The sequence below is a fragment of the Sminthopsis crassicaudata genome, chromosome 4 (assembly GCF_048593235.1).
Source record: "Sminthopsis crassicaudata isolate SCR6 chromosome 4, ASM4859323v1, whole genome shotgun sequence".
In the NCBI taxonomy this organism is placed as follows: Eukaryota; Metazoa; Chordata; class Mammalia; order Dasyuromorphia; family Dasyuridae; genus Sminthopsis; species Sminthopsis crassicaudata.
In genome coordinates this window covers 193,324,223-193,344,926 of record NC_133620.1, presented here as the reverse complement: position 1 = coordinate 193,344,926, position 20,704 = coordinate 193,324,223, and the positions used below count along the sequence as shown (strand labels likewise).

The following is a 20,704-nucleotide window of genomic DNA, read 5'->3' as shown; positions in this document are numbered from 1 at the left end:
ATCTTTCTTCTGTATTCACTTAATCTTTTTTATCAGTTAACCTTTATTGAGCATGAACTTTGTGCTGATCATTGCTCTAATTTTGATCAGATGCTACAACATCTGCTTGATTAAACCTTTAGCATACAATATAGCCTTTGTATCTGTAAAAATTATTCTCTTCTGTGCACCAGTGGACTGATGTTTATTCTTTTTATAATAGCAATTGAGCAGAAGTCTACTGAATAGATACTTACTGAAGTGTTTCATCCTTACCACCTCCCTATTTAGTAGACGGGAAGCATGCTGTTACTATTATGCATTCTAATTAGTGTTATTTAGTAAGTGCTTAAAAAACCCACAATCAAACAAAAAACAACTCACATAACATAAAATGCTATTTAAACACTGTGTTTACAGATAACTTTAAAGGGTCAGGAAAACAATGCTACTTAATGTTGCTGATGCTGTTTTACTTTGATCAAAGGCCAGTCCACCTGCCTTTGTTCTGAATATATTCTGATACCCTACGGATTTTTTTTAAAAGTTCACATTTTTTTACAACCAGCATAAAGCAAGAAGCGGACTAGGAGTAATTCTGTGTCCTAATTTTCCTCGGTAGAGAAAGGGCATTATGTCCCGAGGTTACTGACTTTACTATGTCAGTGTTCAGGTGCCAACTTTCTTAAGGGGTGTGTGTCTATTATGATGGTGACTATAAAGGCAGCTTGAGCTACATATATACATGAAGTGGTTGTAGGGATGTGTGACTGAGGTAGTGACCCCATGAACGTGACTTTGGATAGATTTCCTTCCGTCTGAGACAGAAGAGGGCTGAGTGGTACAGACGCGAGTGTCTGGGAGGTGATAACGTGACAAGGTTTGAGAATGTGTCAAAACGAGATGGTGTGTGAGGGGCAGAAAGAGAGGGAGGGAGAGAGAGAGACAGAGAGGGAGGGGGGGGAGAGGGACAGAGACAGAGACACAGAGCGACAGAGAGAGATGGAGAGAGGAAAGAGAGAGAGAGAGAGAGGAAAGAAGGAGAGAGAGACAGAGAGACAGAGACAGAGACAGAGAGAGACACAGAGACAGAGACAGAGAGACAGAGAGAGAGGGAGAGAGAGAAGACGGAGAGAGGGATGAGCGTGTTGGGGATAGTTTGTGCTTTCGTGTGCACTTTTTTCCTCGGGTGGCCTGTGCGTGCGAGTGGACGGGGATCCTCCCCTTCCATTAGATTCGATGCCTCCTTTTATGCTTCTTAAAGCCTCGAGAGCTTCGCGCTCTGGGCCCACGGACTACACAGGAAACCGAGGAGGAGAATGGTTTCCTCCGGGGAAGGCGGAGATATTAGAGAAGACTGTGTATTTCTGATCCTGGCTCAGCCACACGAGGCTGAGAGTGCGACGTCCCCCAAGTCGCTAGGCCCACTCCCTTACTCCGAATTGTCCAATAAGAGAGAAGCAAAAGGGTCACGCCCCCTGGAGGGGGCGGGGCAGGTGCTCTATTAGAGGACTGACACTAGGGCGCAGGGGAAGCATGGGGGGGCCTGTCCAGCATTCAGGTCTGGAACCTTGAGGAGCACTAACCCCTCGAGCCGCCCTCGAGCCCGTGCTCGCGCCACCCTCGTCTGTCTCATCTTCCTCCCCCGCTCTTCTCGTCCCCCCTGCCTTTACCTTGGCCTTTGCTCGCCTGCAGTACGGTCCTGAGCGTTCGGGCCGTCCGCCCACCCCGCCCGGAGCTCGAGCTTCCCCACGCACCCGAGCCGCGGGGGAGGAGGAGAAGGAAGGCGCGCGCGGGGGGGGGGGTAAGGGAAGGAGGGTCTCCGTCTTGCGGGGGCAATGGTGACGGCCCAGGAGGAAGCCTCCTCGGGGCACGGGATGAAGCCCAGCCCTCAGCCGCAGAGGGGCGTCTCCTCCCAGCCAGCCGAGGGACCCGAGATGCCTGAGGACCGGGAGGCGAAGGGGTCCCCGGGGCAGAGCGTGCCCGAGCCCCCCGAGGGCGGCTGGGGCTGGGTGGTGATGCTCGCGGCCATGTGGTGCAATGGATCGGTGTTCGGCATCCAGAACGCGTGTGGCGTGCTCTTCGTGTCCATGCTGGAGACCTTCAACTCCAAAGACGACAAGGCGATGGTGTTCAAGACAGGTGAGGCGCCGCAGCTGGACCTGCCCGCGGTTCGTGCCCGGCCCGGCAGCCAGCAGAGTGATCTCATCACGCGTGTGCGCGCGTGTATGTGCGTGTATAGGTGGGGGGCTGAGGAAGGGGGGCTGTCTTTGTATGCTCCTCAATCTGCTTGTCCGTCAGTCTATCCGTCCTCGCGGGCTACACGCAGGCAATGGGTGGAAGGAGGCAGGAGCTCGCAGCTCCTTCCTAGTGCGTCTTCCCAGCTGTCCCTGAGCTGCTTGGCCACTTTGGCAGTTTCCCTCCCTACAGAGGGGGCGTTGAAGAACGTTAAAACTAAGAACCAACAGCAAAGAGTCTTTTCAATTTTGAAAAAAAGGTAAGAAAAAAAGCCCACAACACCTTGCAGCCGTCATTTTCCACAGTCACTAGAAGTCCCTTGCGGTGAGGAGCTGAGGTATCTGCATTAAAGTGAAATACCTCCTCCAGCAACGCGGCGAGTTCCAAAGCCAGAACCGCACAGTCTAAATACACAAATGGTTGCACCTCTGCTCTGCCCGCTGAAAGTAGCTGGCAATGGAGAGTGAAGAAAAAAAAGGAAGGAGTGCCCTTTCCTGTTTTGCAGTTTGACTCTCATTTTTTGGGGGGGAGCATTTAATAATGCTAACGAAAATTATGCTGCTTCAGCTAGAAAAATAAAAATCAGCGAGCTAGTCGTAGCTGTTAATTTGCTTAAGCAAAAAGCAAAAGTTTACCAGAGAGGGAACTAAAAATGTGCAAAAAAATTTTTTTTGCCTTAATCTTTACTGTTTTTCTCAATTCACTTTAATAATGCTGCCTTCCTGGCACCTGAATGGAATAGGGCAAAAATGAGAAAATGGCACTAAGGTTAACCTACAATTTGGCATCCTGAAATAGCAGTTGCATGGTGTTGTTCTAAAGGAGTAATGCTTAAGTCCTGAAACTTCAAAAGTATCCCTATTTACTAATTAAACAATAGCTTGAGTATAGCCAGAGGATAAATGTGTATGTAAAATTAGAAATCGTAAATTCAAGAATGATCCATCCTCTTCTCTCCCATCTCATTTTAAAACTTTCTTGGACCTTCATTAGGAAAAAAGGAGTAGGAAAGAGGTAAAGAGTTGCTTGGGAAACTTGCAGGGCTGGAGTTTCAACATTACCAGAAAAGATGAGTACATACATCAAAGATGAGAGCATTCTTTGACTGGGGATCTCTCCCAGTTTAGTTACAGAGATTACTAGTGTAGCTAATGTGATAACATTCAACCCGGCAGTCTTTGATGGGGAGTCCTCTGTTTTAAGGTATCAGTCTTTATCTAGGGACTTGAGAGAGAAGGACGGAGACTTCTGAATGCAAGTTCCTTCTGGAACAGGATAAGGGAAAGGACCTGCTTTAATTCCATTTTAATCTCTTTGGTACTCCTCTTGTACTTATAACCAACATTTATCTATCAGATTTACTTTCTTCCAGTCCCATTTGTATACATATATAGGAATACATCATATCTACAACCAAACTAGAAACTTACACCCTTAGTGTTTATATGTTATTTATGTGTTTAAAAAACTCTATTTCTAGTCTGAATTGTCCTCTTACGTTCCATGAGGACAAGAATATTGCCTTGTATTCTTCCCTCTTGACTGATAACACTACATTTGTACAACTAGTAAATATTAATGGATTGCCAGAGGGGAATATACTGGTTAAGTTCAGCAAGCCATGAAACAGGTCAAGAATGTAACTTTTAAGTCCTCATTTTTTTGAGGAAACACTTCCTGAAGCACTTCATACATGGCAGCTATTCAAAAAGTTGGAGCATATGACCAATTTGAGCTTTGTGGCCTTTTCTTTTGTTAGTGTAATGATGAGTTATTTCTGACTAAATATTTTGCTTTCTTCAGCTACTTTTTTTTTTTTTTTTTTTTTTTTTTTTTTTGCTGAGGCGGTTGGGGTTAAGTGACTTGCCCAGGGTCACCCAGCTAGGAAGTATTAAGTGTCTGAAGTCAAATTTGAACTCAGTTCCTCCTGACTTCAGGGCTGATGCGCTATCTATTGGGCCACCTAGTTGCCCCTCTTCAGTTACCTTTCAAATAATAATATTTAGCACAGAATTCAGTAAGTTTGTCTTGAATATGCAAATACAGAGCTTACATTAGGAACCAGATGAAATTTTCAAAAAGGAAAGAAATTTTTTCACAAAAGAAAAGGGAAGGCTATTTCCATGGGATATATTTATTGGGGTTCCCAACTTCAGGTAGAAAGAAGTTCCTGCAGAGTTATCCAAATATCCTCTGAAAACTCTTTCTGAGCACCTTTGGCTAGGATGCTTCCAGAGTCATACATATATTCAGACAAATAAAAGGTCTTATGCTTTTCTATTCTACATCTACCCTCTTCCCCCTATGGAAAGCAAAGTAATTACTGAACTAAAGGATATTCCAATTAGTACCCATTGCTGGATACAAAATGATAGTGGTTGGTATTGTGGATTCTTTCTTTTCAAGTTATTGTGACAGCAAATATACACACACACACAGGAACAGAATGTGCTTCCATAAGTTTGAAATTCTAGGCAACATTGGCAGTAATTCTTTTTCAGTTATATCACTTTCTTCTCCCTGGGCTTCTCTTCAGGCACTTGGAGACCTTTGGACCTTTCTCACAAAACAAGTTACCAAAGACTATTGCTAGTTTAAGGAGTAAATCTCTCAGACCAGTCTACATTTTAATGGAATCCAGCCATAAAATTAGCAATTATTAGATTAATTTTTGCACCTGGACATGTGCTGGGGATACAAAGAATGGAAAAAACAAACAAACCAAACTTCCTGCCCTCAAGACGCCTCGAATTTTTATAGTTGAGATAAAGTTTAAATAACAACATTGATTCACTGTGCATATTTACACATATACAGTGTTAATGCAATATAATCTCAGAGGATAGGTACTTGCTGGGTGGAAAGTTAACTCCAGAATTTGAGCCCTATCTTGAAGGAAGCAAGGAATGGGAAATGGGTTCTTAAATCTGTTGCAGTTGAATGAAAATGGGGAGGGAGTAGAGTTGGACTGAAAAGTGGTATTGGTCATTGTTGGGTAAGGACCTTGAAGGCACCAGAAGCTTTCTTCACTTAATTTGAATGGATGATTTATCTATCTATCTATCTATCTATCTATCTATCTATCTATCTATCTATCTATCTATTTATTTATTTAATTTGCTGAGGTCCTCCTGACTGCCACCTAGTTGCTCCATGGATGGTTTACTTTGCATTTCCTCAGCTTGCATTTCATTCTCTACTAGAGGGAGGGGAAAGGTGGGTTGACTAGAAGCAGAAACCCAGAACCATGGAAGTGAATGGAGAAGCACTACTGCTATTGATACAAAACAATTTGAATCCTAGCAGTTGCTGACATCATACTTGACAATGAATGGATTTCACGTATGTCCACCTGGCTGTTAGGAATAAACTGAGCATGAATAATTGAGAAACAATGTGAGGTAACCTGTAGAATCTTGGACTTGGCACCAAGGGACCTGGGTTCCTGGTTTTTATTGCCTAGATGCCTAATCATAGGAAGAGTACAAATTCTTAGAGCCTTTGTTTTTCCATCTACAAAATGAAATAACAGTAATACTTATACTATTCTAAAGAGCAAAGTAAATGTATTATTTGTAAACAATTTTTAGTACATTTTAAATTCATTAGTTCATAATTTTCATAAAAAGTGAGTAAAAATAGTCATGGGAAGGAACTGGAAAAAGAGTATTTAAATATTTAGATTAAAATTTTTTTTCTTTTTTCCAATAGTATTTTATTTTTCCAAATACATGTATAAAGATAGTTTTCAACGTTCATTTTTGTGCTTAAATCCACATTCAGCTTTCATATTTCTCTGAATGTGATGGCATTTTCCATCCCATGTCTGTTGGAATTGCCTTGAATCATCTCATTGCTGAAAAGAGTCAAGTCCATCACAGTTGATCATCATATAATCTTGTTAACTGTGTTATAATGTTCTTTTGGTTCTGCTCATTTCATTTAGCATCAGTTTATGTAAGTCTTTCCAAGGCTTTTCTGAAATCAACCTTCTTGTCATTTCTTATGAAATAATAATATTCTATTACATTCATATACTATTACTTTTTCAGCCATTCCCCAACTGAGGAATATCCACTCAATTTCCAGTTCTTTGCCACTACAAAAAAAGCAGCTACCAACATTTTTTGCAAATGTGGGTGTTTTTCTCTCTTATGATCTCTTTGGGATACAGATCACTCAGCAGTGAATCAAAGGATATTTATAGTAAAAACAAACCAATCTTATTTTTCTTTAGAAATGAATGATTGTCACAGCTATTCTGGCTGTCGGATAACTTTATAATTCTCTAATGAAATGAAAAACTTAGTTGTCTGTTACTTTTTCTACATGACACTTTCTCATAAACAGTCCTTAGTATCTTGTTAGTAAACTGGTTCAGTTCTCCTATCTGCTTTCTTCCAGGAAGAAGAAAAATGGGGAATTTTTTTCCCCTAAAAACTTTGTTCTCTTCTCTCTCTCTCTCTCTCTCTCTCTCTCTCTCTCTCTCTCTCTCTCTCTCTCTCTCTCTCTCTCTCTCTCTCTCTCTCTCTCTCTCTCTCTCTCTCTCCCTCCCTCTATACATATACTTTGTTTTCCCTCTCCTCTCCTCTTCCCTTCACCTTCAAATTTGATGAAAATAATCTTGTACCAACTCTTGAAGTGCAATTTAAAGTATAACAAAATGTATCTTTGTGATCCAGAGGCCAAAGTACTATGCTTAATGGAGATGTCCAAGACTTTAGAAATTACCTAATTAAAATGGGAAAACTGAATTTCATGTTAAGTCCTAGCAATTCTTATGTACTGTAATACTTCAAGGACTAGTTTTCATCACTATGGGTATTTTTACTGGTGCAGTTTGCAATCCTTCCTTGTATTAATATTTGTAAATTGTTGTGACTGGAAAAAAAATTGTTACCATGTAGCCCAATTTCTGGTGATAAATCTTACCAGAGAAGCAACATAACAAAGTGAAAAGAACACTGATCTATTTGTCAGAAGTTTGAGTTGTAATGTCTTCATTTACTAGTCATGTCATCATACATTAATATCTCAGACTCATTTTTCTTACTTGTAAATGAGACAAATGTTACTATCTATAGGTCTCATGATTGCCTTTTTAGATCTATTCTATCTTTTTTTAGATTTATTCTATCTTTTCTACTACTGCTAACATCCCAATACAGGCTCCCATTAAACTTCCACCTATATTGTTATAGTACCCTCCTGATTCCTTCCAAATATCTCTATACTTTCCTTCCTGCAGTTCATCTTTATATTGCTGCTAGTTTATTCTTCCTCAGTCCAAGTCTGATCTCATCACTTGTCTGCTCAGAAACTTTCAATGACTTCCTAATGCCCATTGAATAAAGTCCAATTTTCCTTAGTCTGACATCCAGGATCGCTACCATCTGGCAGTACCTTACTTCTTCATATTTGCTTCTCTCCACATTCCTTAATTGAGCCAAACTGGACCCAATTCAATTAGCACCTGTTTCAGGAAATCTTCTTTGATATTCCCTATTAGATTTCCCTATTGGACTTGACATAGTATTTACTTATACCTTTCTTAAACCTCTTATATACTTCATTACTTCAAAGATCCTTAATTCATCAGTATACATATTCTTTCCACTGTTGCAGATCAGATCTTAGAGTCATCAATCTAGAAGTAGAGAGAGGACCTTTGAGACCAGCTTGTCTATTCCCTTCTTCCTTCTCCCCCCCCCTTTTTTTTCAGATGAGAAAACAAGCCTAGTGATCTTAGGTTACCTATGAAAGGTCAAATAGTTATTATCAACTTATGTAGATTGCTACATATTTAATTCATACATGAGTTCCAGCTTACCAAGTCTCAGTGATATATCCATCCTCACTCCCTTTTAAATCAGCTAGGTGATTTTATTGATTTAAAGGGAACTTTGGTGAGGAAATTTCTTCCAGAAATTCAGACTAGCAACTATTCTACAGTTCAGCTCTAATCATGGATTAATTTATTTTTCTCAGATTAACAAGATGATTTGCCCAGGGTTACATAATATGGAATTGGCATTTGAACAGTTCCTCAACTTCATAGTTTACCTTTGTGAGTTGCTATGGAAAAAAAATAAATTATGTGATAGAATTATAGATTTAGAGTAAGAAGGGACTAGATGAGGCCATCTAGTCCAATTCCCTCATTTCACAGGTCAGGAAATTAATAGCCAGAGAAGTGAATTAGCCAAATTCACAGTTATTAAATAGCAATCAAGGATTGCAACCCAATTATAGTTTTTTTCCTCTGTAGCCATGGTATTAATCTTCTGGTGAGGAACCTCTCTCCAAATTTATCTAACTTGGATCTTGGATGACAAACATGCAGTCCATCATTAGACCCATTTTCTTCATATCTTTTTTGAGTCTTTATATCTTAAGTATTTTCCAGTTTGATAGAGCTGTTTGGGAAAACCTGTTAGAGTTAGGGCTGTAGTGCCATAGCCTTTGAGGTTTGCCTCTATTCCACAAGAAGGCAGCAAAGCAAGACTTAGTTATATACCTTACTTATGTATTTATAGTCTATTCTGTATTGTAATTTGAGGTAGCACAGTGAATAGTGCTGCACTTAAGTCAGAAAGACATGTTCTTATTAACTTACAAACTATGATCATGGTCAAGTCACCCCTTCTCATCCTTGCTTTCCTCATATGTAAAATGGAGATAATAGTAGCCTCTATCAGTTATAATGAGGATCAAAAGAGATAATATCTTTGCAAACCACAAAACTGTGTTGTTAATTCTGTGTCCAACTTTTTTTGACCCCATATGGGATTTTCTTGGCAAAGATTTGGGAATGGTTTGCCATTTCTCCAGCTCATTTTACAAATGAGGAAACTAAGATAAACATGGTTAACTGATTTGCCCAGTTTCATACATAGTAAGTATCTGAGGCTAGATTTGAACTGTTCCTTGAAGTCTTCCTGACTCCAGGCCTGGAGCTTGCTCCACTTTGACACCTAGCTGTGTTCAAAATTATATATAAATGCAGACCATTTTCATTATCATTGTTACTAATAGTACTACTATTATAGTATTTTGTGTGTATGTGTCTGTCTACACTTCATCTTCTTGAAAGCAATGATTGCTTTATTTTTTGGTATACAATGTTCCCAATGCTTAGCTCACTAGTATATAACAGGTGAATTGCTGCTTTGATCAAAGTTACTACTAAATAATGTATTCAGGATTAGAATTCAAATCTCTAATTCCTAGCAGAAATCATATGTAGAAGTATCTTTGTAATATATTTAACATGTATTAGACTACTTGCCATGTAGAGGAGGGGATGGGTGAAGGAGGGGAAAATTTGGAAAAGTAGGTTTTGCAAGGATGAATGTTGAAAAAATTACCCATGCATATGTTTTGTAAATAAAAAGGTATTTTAAAAAAATTACAAAAAAAGAAGTGTCTTAGTAAATAAGTGTAAATGTAAAATTTTTTGAAGATGCTGACTTGTCACTCTTTGAGATCAATTAACAAGAATTTATTAGGGGTAATTATGTATCCAGACTGTGGGTACCAAAACCAAAACAACCAACAACCTAGTTCCTTCCCTCAAGGAACTTATATTCTAATGAAGGAACAGTGTTTGGTTTTGTACTAACTTGTTTACTCTTTAAATAGTTTCTGTTAACTGTTCCTGTTCAATCTACAGGAGCTAGAACTGGCACTGACACTGAAATCTCTAAGCCAGGGATCCAAATCCTGCCAGGGGACACATCAAGTACAAGCTTGTCCGGTAGGGCCAAGAAAACAAGTCATTTGAGGCCTCAGTACCTTGAGTTACAGATTGTATTGGAGAGACTGTTCTCTTCAGGTAGCTATGAGCCCGCAGTTGGATTGTCAGAAGTAGCAGTCACCATTAGTCTAACAATCATTTTAGAGGTCAAGTCATACCACCATCAGTATTCTTAAAGCTTCAGTTTCTGCTCATCTATTTTTTTTTGGAGGGGGGAAGGTTGGGAGGAGAAGAGCACCAATCTGATTTTTAAAATTTTTGATTCTATTTTTCTTTTGTTTTTAATATCAGCCATTTCCAGATACTCCCCTCCCTCAACTCAATGAACTTTTCATTATAATAACGAAGAAAAAATACATTAGCAATATCCTGAAACAGGGACTATATCAGAAAGCATATACAATATTTCATATGCACAGTTCCCCATGTTTCCAGGGAAAGGAGGGAAGTATATTTCTTCATCTCTTCTTGGGGGCTAATATTGATTTTAAAACTTTACTACATTATTGTAGTCATTTTATATGTTAATTTTTTATATGGCATTATTTCACACAAACTTTATTTTTTTTACTTCCAATTTTCTTGTTTCTTATAGGAAAATAATAAAACATTCATAAAACAGTTTTTTTGTTGTGGTAATTCATTTGTTTCAGTCATAGCTGATTCTTTGTGACCCCATTTGGGTTTTTTTTTTTTAGTAAAGAAATGGAGTGGTTTGCCATTTCCTTCAACTTATTTTATAGATGAGGAGACTGAGGCAAACAGGGTTAAGTGACAGAGGGTCACACAACTAGTAAGTATCTGAGATCTTCCTGACCCTTCTCAAATTGAGGGACATTCACTTTATTTCCAGTTTTTCTTTTTAACCACAAAAAGTGATGCTGTCATCTGTAAAATTGATAGGAAAATACATTTCAAGAAAACATTTAGGTTATTTGAACAAACATTTGCACAGTCTTAGCATATTCACTTTTATAGTTTGCTTCAGTTAATCTATCAATGTTACATGTCTTTATTCCTAGAGGACAGGTCTGGCCATGTTATCTAGGATTTAGTCCAACAGTAAACATGTACAATCTATCAGGTCCTGCCCTAAGGGCTGATAAACAAAGAAAAAAGACAAGTGACCTTGGAAGCATACAGAGGGAAGACACTAGACTTCTTGTAGAAGATGACATTTGAGTTGGCTTTTAGAGGAAATCAGGAGGCAGAATTGAGGGAAGCAAGAATTCCAGGCTTTGGAAAGGGCTAAGAAAAATGCCTGGGAGTCTGGAGTTAGGATATGGAATGTCTTTTAGGAACAGCAGGGAGGCTAGTGTTAGTGGATTACCGAGGATGGAGTAGGGAGTGGAGTACAAGGTGTGAAAGTACTTGAAAGTGTGTGTGTTTGTGGGGATGGATTAATTATGAAGAGCTTTGAAGACCCAAGAGAAGTTTTTGTATTTGATTCTGGAGGTGATAGGGGGCCATTGGAATTTGAGGGGGGATAGATGGGGTATGACACGATCAGAATTGCCATTTAGGAAGATTTCTTTGACAGTAAGAATGTGGAGAATGGACAAGACTGGGGAGAGTCTAGATTCTGGTCTTGGCAGACCGATCAATAGTCAGCAAACTATTGCAATAGACTGGACAGGAGGAGATGACAGCTTGCACCGAGGTGGTGATATTCTCAGAAGAGGGTAGAGGGAGGGACATGGTAAGAGATGTTACAAAGGTAAAATGAAAAAGGCCTTGGCAACAGAATGTTTGTGGGATTGGGTAGGAAGCGATTGAGAAGTCAAGGCTGACACCTAGGTTTTGAGCCTGAGGGACTGGAGGATATAGTAACAGGGAGGTAATATAATAGAGAAATTAGGAAGTTTTTTGGGAAGGAGAACGTTAAGTTTTGGAAGTTTGAATTAAAGATAGCTTAGAGACCTTCAGTTTGAAATGTTTCATGGGCTCTTTGGAAATGAGAGTTTAGAGGTTAGCAGAGATTAGACGGGATAAGTAGATTTGAAAATCATTGATACAGGAGATAATGAGATCTCTAAGCAAAATATATGCATATGTTCTTGGTCTTATCTTTTGAAAAGAACCAATGATATCACCGGTGATGTTTTGACTTGGTTTGACTTGTAAATTGAATTTAAGTAAGACAGATTTGCACAAAGTCTTTAACCTCACTCTTCCTGAATCATAGAAATCCAGTGGCAGGACCTTAGTGTAGTATGTAATACCTGACCAATTTTTTTTTTAAAATGTTTTTATTTTATTTTTTTTAATATTTTAATAGTTTTTATTTACCAGACATATGCATGGGCAACCCCACAACATTGACAATTGCCAAACCCTCCGTTCTAATTTTTCCCCTCCCCCCCATGACCAAGTTCTAATAGCTCCATAGCACCTGCTTCAGCCACCTTCTTGGCCATTGCAATAAATTATTCTCACCTGACCATTCTGCTAGAGGAAGCATGATTGGGATAGACATCCCCTAGCTCATCAATAGGTTTGTGACTTATGGGTCACCTTCAACCTGATTTGGCTTGTTTGCTGAGGTGAGGCCACTGTAAATGCAATAGCTTCTTGGAGCCCCTGAAAATTGAATAAAAAAGTCTACATCAGAGGTGGCTAAGGCAAGTCCTCATACCAAAGGGACCTGGACGTCTCATACCTTGTCCTCCTTCCCCCACTACATACATAGATGGAAAGGGGAGACTAGGGGGAGGAGAGTGGGTAGAACCCTTTAGGACACTCACTGTTAAGTGAATGAGAATTGGATGAAGACTCAGCAAAAGAGGCAGAAAAGGAAGGATAATATAAGTACAAAGGGAACCAGGACAGAGTAGTATTTCAGAAACAGAGGGAAAATGGTATCCAAAAAAGAGTGATTGTGTTAAAGGCTATAAAGAGGTCAAGTAGGATGAAGATTAAGGAGGAAAAAAAACAACATAGATATGGTCATTAAAAAATCCTTAGTAACTTTGGAAAGTGTATGTTGAAGGAGGTCAGAAGCCAGACTGCAGGGATTTGAGTATGACATGAAGAGGAGGTACCTATTACATATGGCTTTCTTAAAATATGCAAACTCCATTTAAGGCCTTTCACAATATGGTCCTAACTCACTATTTCAGACTTATCCTGAATTACTATCTCTCACTAAATCTCTAAATCTAAATCTCTTTCCAGTCTCATTGGCCTCTTATCCTAACATTTTTCATTCTGTGACATCCCATCCCCTGAATCTGTGGCATTACAAACTGCTTAACCCATTTCCAAATGCTCTCCTGTTTCTCCTCTGTAAATTATTTTGTGTTTATTCTGTAATTGTATGCATGGGTTTTTTTGTGTTTATCTTCCAATTGTTTGTATACACATTATTTCCTCCCCTCTCCCCTTCAAATCTGTATCTTTGTGTTTTCATTATATACCACAATACCTAGGACATAGGTGCTCAGTAAATATTAGTTGAGTTGAATTGGCATATATGGAACCATCTATGTTTAATACCTTAGGGGTATATACCCAAAGGTGGGTTCTCAGGAGTTAAGATTTTGAATTTAATGATTTTGTTGTTTTTATTGTCGCTTCTGTTTAGTTTGTTTCAATAGTGTTGTACTCTTGATAGAGATACTCTAGATAGGAGTGATTTGCCATTTTCTTTTCCAGCTCATTTTACTCATGGAAAACATATTTTACCTGAGGAAAAAAGGATTAAGTGATTTGCCAAGGGACATACAGCTAGTAAAAGTGTCTGAGTCTGGGTTTGAACTCATAAAGATGAGTTTTCCTAACTTTCAGGCCTGACACTCTATCCACTGTGCTACCTGGCTGCTCCATGATTTTTCTTACACCACTCATTGTTTTTCAGAATGGTCAGACCAATTAAAGCTCCATTCATAGTATATTATTATTGTGCTTATCTCTCTGAAATCCCTCTAAAATGACCTGTTTTCAGTTTTTGTCATTTGTCAGTTTCTTAGCATGAAAGGAAAATTTTGTTCTGCCTATCCTTTGATAAGAGATTTGGAATAGTCTTTTTTATGATAGATAATTTGTCATTCTTTTCTTGTTTTGTTCATCTCCATTGAAAATATATTTATTAGGGAGTATCTTTGTTAATTTGATATTTGTCTTGAATATCAAACTTTTATCATGATGATGCATGATACAAAGGCTTTCCTCCAAATCAAAACTTTGTCTTTTTATTTTAACTTCCAAATTTTATGTAATAAAAATGTTTATTTTCTCTTTTTAGTATCTCATTCACTTTTTGTAGGATTAATTGCTGGTTCCTCTGAAGTTTCTTGTCCCCTATTGCTTCCAGAAAACAGGAAATAAGAAAACTAGGTTTTAACATAATATTCAGTGATTCACATAGTGACATACACATTGCATTTGTTTCTGGCTTCACATACTACTTACATGTTGGTAACTTATCAAACAAGAACAATTTTAGGTGATTCTGTTGGGGAAGTTTTGTAGTCTGGAAATCATAGGGTGGAAAAAATTACATGAGAATCTTTACAAATAAAAGTTCTATATGATAATTTACTTCTTAGAAGGTGTTGCTTTGTTTGGATGACTTTTCCACAATTTCCATAACTATCCATGTAAGAATCATTCTTACATGGAATTAAGGACAGAATTAAGGATAACTATGGAATGCACAGACCTGAATTCATTTCTTCCTATCCCTTCATTTTAGAATTGAAGAAACTGAGGTCCAGACAGTGAATGTGACTTGTCCACCTTTACTGCTTTTTTCTAAGAGAAATGCCTCATTGGGTTGTTTCCATTGTAAGTGGAGTGGGGAAGAGAAGATAAATAGAATTGGTGCTTTGTATAATTTTAAGTGAACCTGAACCTATAATGCAAAGTAGAAAATGAGGAAATGTCATGTATCCATACTGTTCCTTCAAAATTTGGATCTTTTGGTGTTCTGTTTTGGCTTTTAGTGAATAGAATTGAATTCAGTTCATATTTGCTGTTTGAGGCAAGGAGAGAAGTAAGCAAGTTGAATTCCCTCACTATCATTTGAGTTGTTAAAGTTCTCTTATCTCTTCAGATTACCTTGTTTTGCTTGATTTTGCATTTTTCTCTCTACTCTTCTAGAATGTCTTTTTAAAAATGTAATGTTTTTAAATGTTTTTAAAACTTTGAGTTCTAGATTTTCTTATCCCCTCTCCCAGCCCTCATTAAGAAAGCACATAGGAAGTTTTGCAAAACGTTTCCATAAAAGTCATGTTATGAAGGAAAACATAGATCTCCCATCCCTAATGAAAATTAATGAGAAAAACCCGAGTGGGAGGAGAGGGAGACAGAGAGAGAGATGTGTCTAGAGAAAGAGAGAGAGAGAGAGAGAGAGAGAGAGAGAGAGAGAGAGAGAGAGAGAGAGAGAGAGAGAGAGAGAGAGAGAGAGAGAGAGAGAAGAGAGAGAGACAGAGAGAGAGACAGAGAGAGAGAGAGAGAGAGACTCCCTCCTCCAATATGCCCTCTTTTCTATCACCCTCCCAGCTTCCTGTATTCCATTTCCCTCCTACTTTCCTGCAGGGTAAGAGATTTCTATACCTGTATGTGTGTTATGTTATTTCCTCTTTTAGCCAATTCTGATGAGAGTAAGGTTCACTCACTCCCCCTTCCTCCCCCTCTTCCCTTCCACTGTAAAAGCTTTTTTCTTGCCTCTTTTTTATGGCAGATAATTTTCACTATAGAATGTAAAATCTTGAGAGCAGAGATAGTTGTTTTTTTTTTTTTTAATTTTCCTATCTACTAGCACATTGCCTAGTATACAGTAGAAATAGAAAATTAATGTGTATGAGTTGAACCAAATGGATTTGACAGATAAAAAAGTATGGGACTTTAGATATGGAAGAGACTTTAAAGATCACCTACCTAGTCTTATCCTTTTATTTTGCATATGAGGAAACTGAGAGCCCTGGAACTGAAGAAAATTGCTCACTTTCATAAGTAATTAAGAGACAATATAGAAGTACCAACCAAAAATAAAACATTTTAGAACAGTTTTTAAAATATTTTTAAAGTATGCATTTAAGAATGCCTGTAGTTTGTTTGTTTGTTTGTTTTTGAGACTTTGGTATTACTTATTAACTTTCTATATCTTGCTATATTGAGGAACTATATATATATATATATATATATACATATATATATATATATATATATGAATGGGAATTCTAGTTAAAGTAAAGAAATAATTTTAGAGTTGTATTGCTTGTTTTCATGCATGTAAATCTTGTCTTTCTAACATTGCAAACTTGATTGGGCAAACTTAAGGTAAAAATAGTAATTATGTTATACAAATGAGGTATAGAGGAAGAATAAACACAGGTTTTAGAGTGGGGAGGAAGGCTCATTCATTGTATAGCACCTTTTAAAATCTATATAGAAATTGGGGGGAAGGATTCAGAGGGGGAAGCAAAGGGTAGAGCAATAAAACAAGGGAAAAAATTCATGGTTGGGAGGTTAAGTAATATCAAGGCAAGTTAAGGAGCAGAATTAAAGCAAAGAGTTAGCGGGGATAGGAAAAATGTGTGTGTATGTGTATTTTAATATATGTATAGATATCTATATGTACATAAATATATTCTTACTTAACTATAGTCTGCTTGGGAATGAAAGGATTTGGAAAAAAGAATAAGGGCGAATTTAAAAAGAATAACCTACAAGGAAGTAAAGAAGAGATGGACACTCATGAATATAATTTCTTCTATTATATCCTTTCTTGAACTGGCAATTTATTATATATTTTGTGTTGTGCTGGGCACATGACAATGTTCTGTTCTGTTTTGTTTTCCTTTTCTATTTCATCTATTTTTTTTTAAGTAGAAAAAAGTAAACCAAAAAACATTGTAAACTCCATGAAGGCAAGAACTATAGTACAGATTTAATTATTACTTTTGTTATTTATTTAAGTGCTTCTTTCATAAAATTGGTATGTTTTTAATGCAATTCCCATAACTATATTAGAATTTGTTTTGAAAATAAACTTTAGGTCAATTTTTAGCTCAACTTTGGAGGTAGCAGAATAAAAATGATGTCATGGGTATTTTCCCTTAGGATGCTTTTTTTTTTTTTTTTTTTTTTTTTTTTACATTTTAAATTTCAATTTTAAATGATGTGTTGTAATGTTTATATATATGGATTCAACTTTGACATTATCATCTTTCTAGCTTTTTGTAAAAGTCTGAATTTAATGTTTAGGTTGACCCTCAAAAGGAATAAATAATCCTCATTTTCCCTGAATCTTGTTTCTAAGGACTTAGTCATGGGACAGTCTTATTTCTATCTCTTCCATAGAGTTTCTCTAAGATAAAGTAGCATTATGATATAAATACCCTGTAGAAAACAGCTAGAAAATTATTATCTTATTAAAATAAGACAGCCTTTTAGTAATTTGCCTGTTATGGCTCTAGGCCATTCTCTGGAATAGTGCCCATACATATGTGAACACTCTTAATATTAATTGCTGCTGATTCATAACAAGCAACACTGTATTGTTTTGCCAAAAATAAAGCAAAAAAATGTAAATCCCAGATCTATGATATTAAAGAGATTTTGGGCTCTGTGTTTGATAAGGAGACATTATACTCAGATGGAGGAACCAAATGTTGATGATTCTGTGTTAAAGCATCTGGAAACAAAATTACATTCCCCCTCCCCTCCAACTTTGTGTAAAGGGGAAAGGAACTGAGAAATATTGAGAAGAAAATTACTTGCCAAAGACCAAGAATCAAAGCCAGACTTTTAAAAAATTATTATTACAATGAATGCCTAGAGTTTTTTTGTTTTTTTTTTTCTTTTTTTGTAACATAAAATGTGACCGATGTCAATTGCTAATTTGGAATGATACATAACTGAACACTTATATATATTATACTTTAACTTCTCTACAAACCATTTTCAAGTCCTTTTTCCTACCTCTGCTATCTCTCTCTTCCAGAGTAAAACTTGACTAAATAAGCCCAGCAAAATCAAAGGCATCAGATTTTTCTTGGAACCTTCAGACAATTCTGTTTCTCCCCTCTCTCCCCTATCTCAGCCCCTGTAGTGTATCTAGCTCTGCACAAAAACAATCCAAGTTATGGTCTTAGTATTACAATAGATTTATTACCTAATTTTATATAAACATCAGATATCTTATTAATTCAGTTAAATGTTACATTAGCTTTTTATTTGGTTGTTTGTGTTATATTGTTGATTTATATTGGGTTTTAGTTTGCCAAACTCTACTATATGTATTGGGCTTCTTTAGTACATTTTTTGAACCAAAAAGTGAGGCTTAAAATCTAATAGAAATAAATATAAACTTGTTCATTTTTGTACATTAATCCAGCCTGAAGAGAATTTTTGACCCAATAATGTGATTTCATATGGTTTTAGTTATGCACTTAATCATGCCTCCCAGCTTTATGTAATTGGCATATTTGATTAGTATGCTATCTATAACTTCTATTCATTGAACATAAAGAATACAAGATAGAATCCTAAGACACTCCATTAGGGAAATTTCCCTAGGTTGCCATAGATCTTTTAGCCAGCATCTTTTGGATATAGCTGCCAAACAGTTATGAATTGGGTAGAATTAATCATAGAATTAATTCTATTAGCAATGTTTGGCAATACTAGTACAATATCTACCAAGTAGAACTTATTTGGCAATATTTTGATCTATCATGAATAGTGGGGAGAGAATACTGTTTTGATAGAGTTAATGGTCAGGATGTGAGAAAAGATTTTGCAAGAGATGTCAAACTTAATGATAATTTCCTACCTATGAAGGTTTATGAGGAGATATAACTAGTGTCAAAAGGAACCTAGAAAGCATTGATCTTCTGAGAAAGAAATTAAATATCTTAGGTCCTTAGGTCATATTTTTCATTACTACTGCCAAGTAGAAGCTAGTGGAAGCTTCAGGAAAGAAAGGTAAATTAGGGAATTTATTAGCTAGTTGGTTAAAAATCTGTAAATGGGATTTATGGTTTAGACTATTGCTGAATAATGAATTACTTGCTGTCTTGGGGAGGGCAGAGGGGGGAGAGAGGAAGAAAAATCTAGAATATGAGGTTTTGCAAATTATCTACATATGTATTTGGAAAAATAAAATACTATTAAAATAATAAAATAGACTACTGCTGAAAATGTAGCAATGATGAACTCTGGAACAAAGCATCTATATAGCATGAATAAAAATATGTTTGCCTGAATGGTTATGAATCTCATCACAAAGGTATCAAATTAAAAAGGGAAAGTGAAAGAAAATACCTCATGTCATAAAGAGAGTGGCGAGTACATTTCACATAGATAATTTATTTCATTTTTATACAACCCATTTAGCTAGGTAAAATTTTGTTTTCAAACAAAAGAAAGTGACTTGCCCAAAGTCACACAGTCATTCCAAATGAAGAATTAATTTTTTAAAACCGTAAATCTAGGGAAAATTGACAGTTTTTGAAGATTGTATTAAATCCACTTTTTCAAATGTACTAAATTGTACCAATAACTTTCTAAAAGGGCCCAGGAGACAGGATCTTTCTCTAATAACAAATAAGAGATTGGATATGAAAACAACTTGGGCAACAAGCTGTGTTGAGACTGTTGAGATTTATTAATACAGATAAATTTAGCTCAATTTCATTCTCAACATACTTCTTTTGGTCTGGTGACAATTTTTTTTCCCTTAACATCTAAAAGTTTCATGCTGTTTAATCAGAAACTCAGGATTCACATTTATTAATGGCTATTTAAACAAAGGCATTCCAAAAAGGGAATTAAAGTTTTCGAGCCCATGGGGGCAGAGGGATACCTCTGTTTACAGTGTTTTTGTATTAATCTGTTTCAGAAAGAATAACTTCTATGGAACAACTTCCTGTAAATATTGGTACATTTAGGAAGTACATTTACTTTTCTTTTAGTTTTAGGATTAACTTCTTAATAATTGAATATTGGTTTTAAAGAATGCATTAGTAATAAAGCAGAATGATTTGTAGGAGCGTTGGACTAGGATTTAGGATGTAGATAATTATCTAATGTGAACCTGTCAGTAAAGCAAATGATTTGAGTCCAGTTAAGAGTGATGCTCAACACATGATGTTTATAATAATAGCAGGTATAAATGCCTAAAACCAAGTAACAGGGTTGGGCAAGACAACTCAGAGCTTTTCTTACTAGGGGATGGGAAGATCCTATCAAGCTGCAGGCAAAAGCCAGTTACTTCTCCCTCTGGTTTGGATATTGCTCTTGGGAAAGGAAAGCCACACACTATGTCAAGAGTGCTGGATCATCCCTGACAAAGCCAGATCATGGCTCCTCTTGAGCAGAGTCGGCCTCAGTAACCATCCTGAATGGTTTGCTCTGGCTGAGGCTGGCTGACCAGTGGACAATGCCATAGGTTTTTAAGCAGTTTTAAAAGGGTATGACTGTGTAAAGGGAGAGGTAAAAGTTTCATCTGGGGTGCACATATGGTAAGCTCAGCTGGAGCGAGTGAAACTTAAACCTACAAGGGCATGACTAAACAAACTTATATGCTTCTTTATATTAATAAAGTGGATGGGCATGTACCTTGTGGTTATATATATATGAAATGGAGATTTTAGAAATGTAACTGTTGTAGAAATAGGTGACATAGCAATGTCACCTGTTGGTACTCGTTCTGCTTTCCATCTCTATAGTATAAGCTTCATAGATGTTTGTTTCATCATGTTGGATTGTTGATTCTTTTTAGCA

At 37.1% G+C, this 20,704-nt stretch overlaps 1 protein-coding gene across 1 annotated transcript in view; it reads left to right on the top strand.

Moving 5' to 3' along the window:
* Nucleotides 1-1,482: 1,482 nt before the first annotated feature.
* SLC16A10 (solute carrier family 16 member 10) overlaps nucleotides 1,483-20,704 on the top strand; it is a 107,468-nt gene continuing 88,246 nt past the window's right edge. The window contains exon 1 of the mRNA XM_074310091.1: nucleotides 1,483-2,121. Within this exon, the coding sequence (XP_074166192.1) occupies nucleotides 1,818-2,121 (304 nt within the window). The 5' untranslated portion in view covers nucleotides 1,483-1,817. The remainder of the gene's footprint in view (nucleotides 2,122-20,704) is intronic.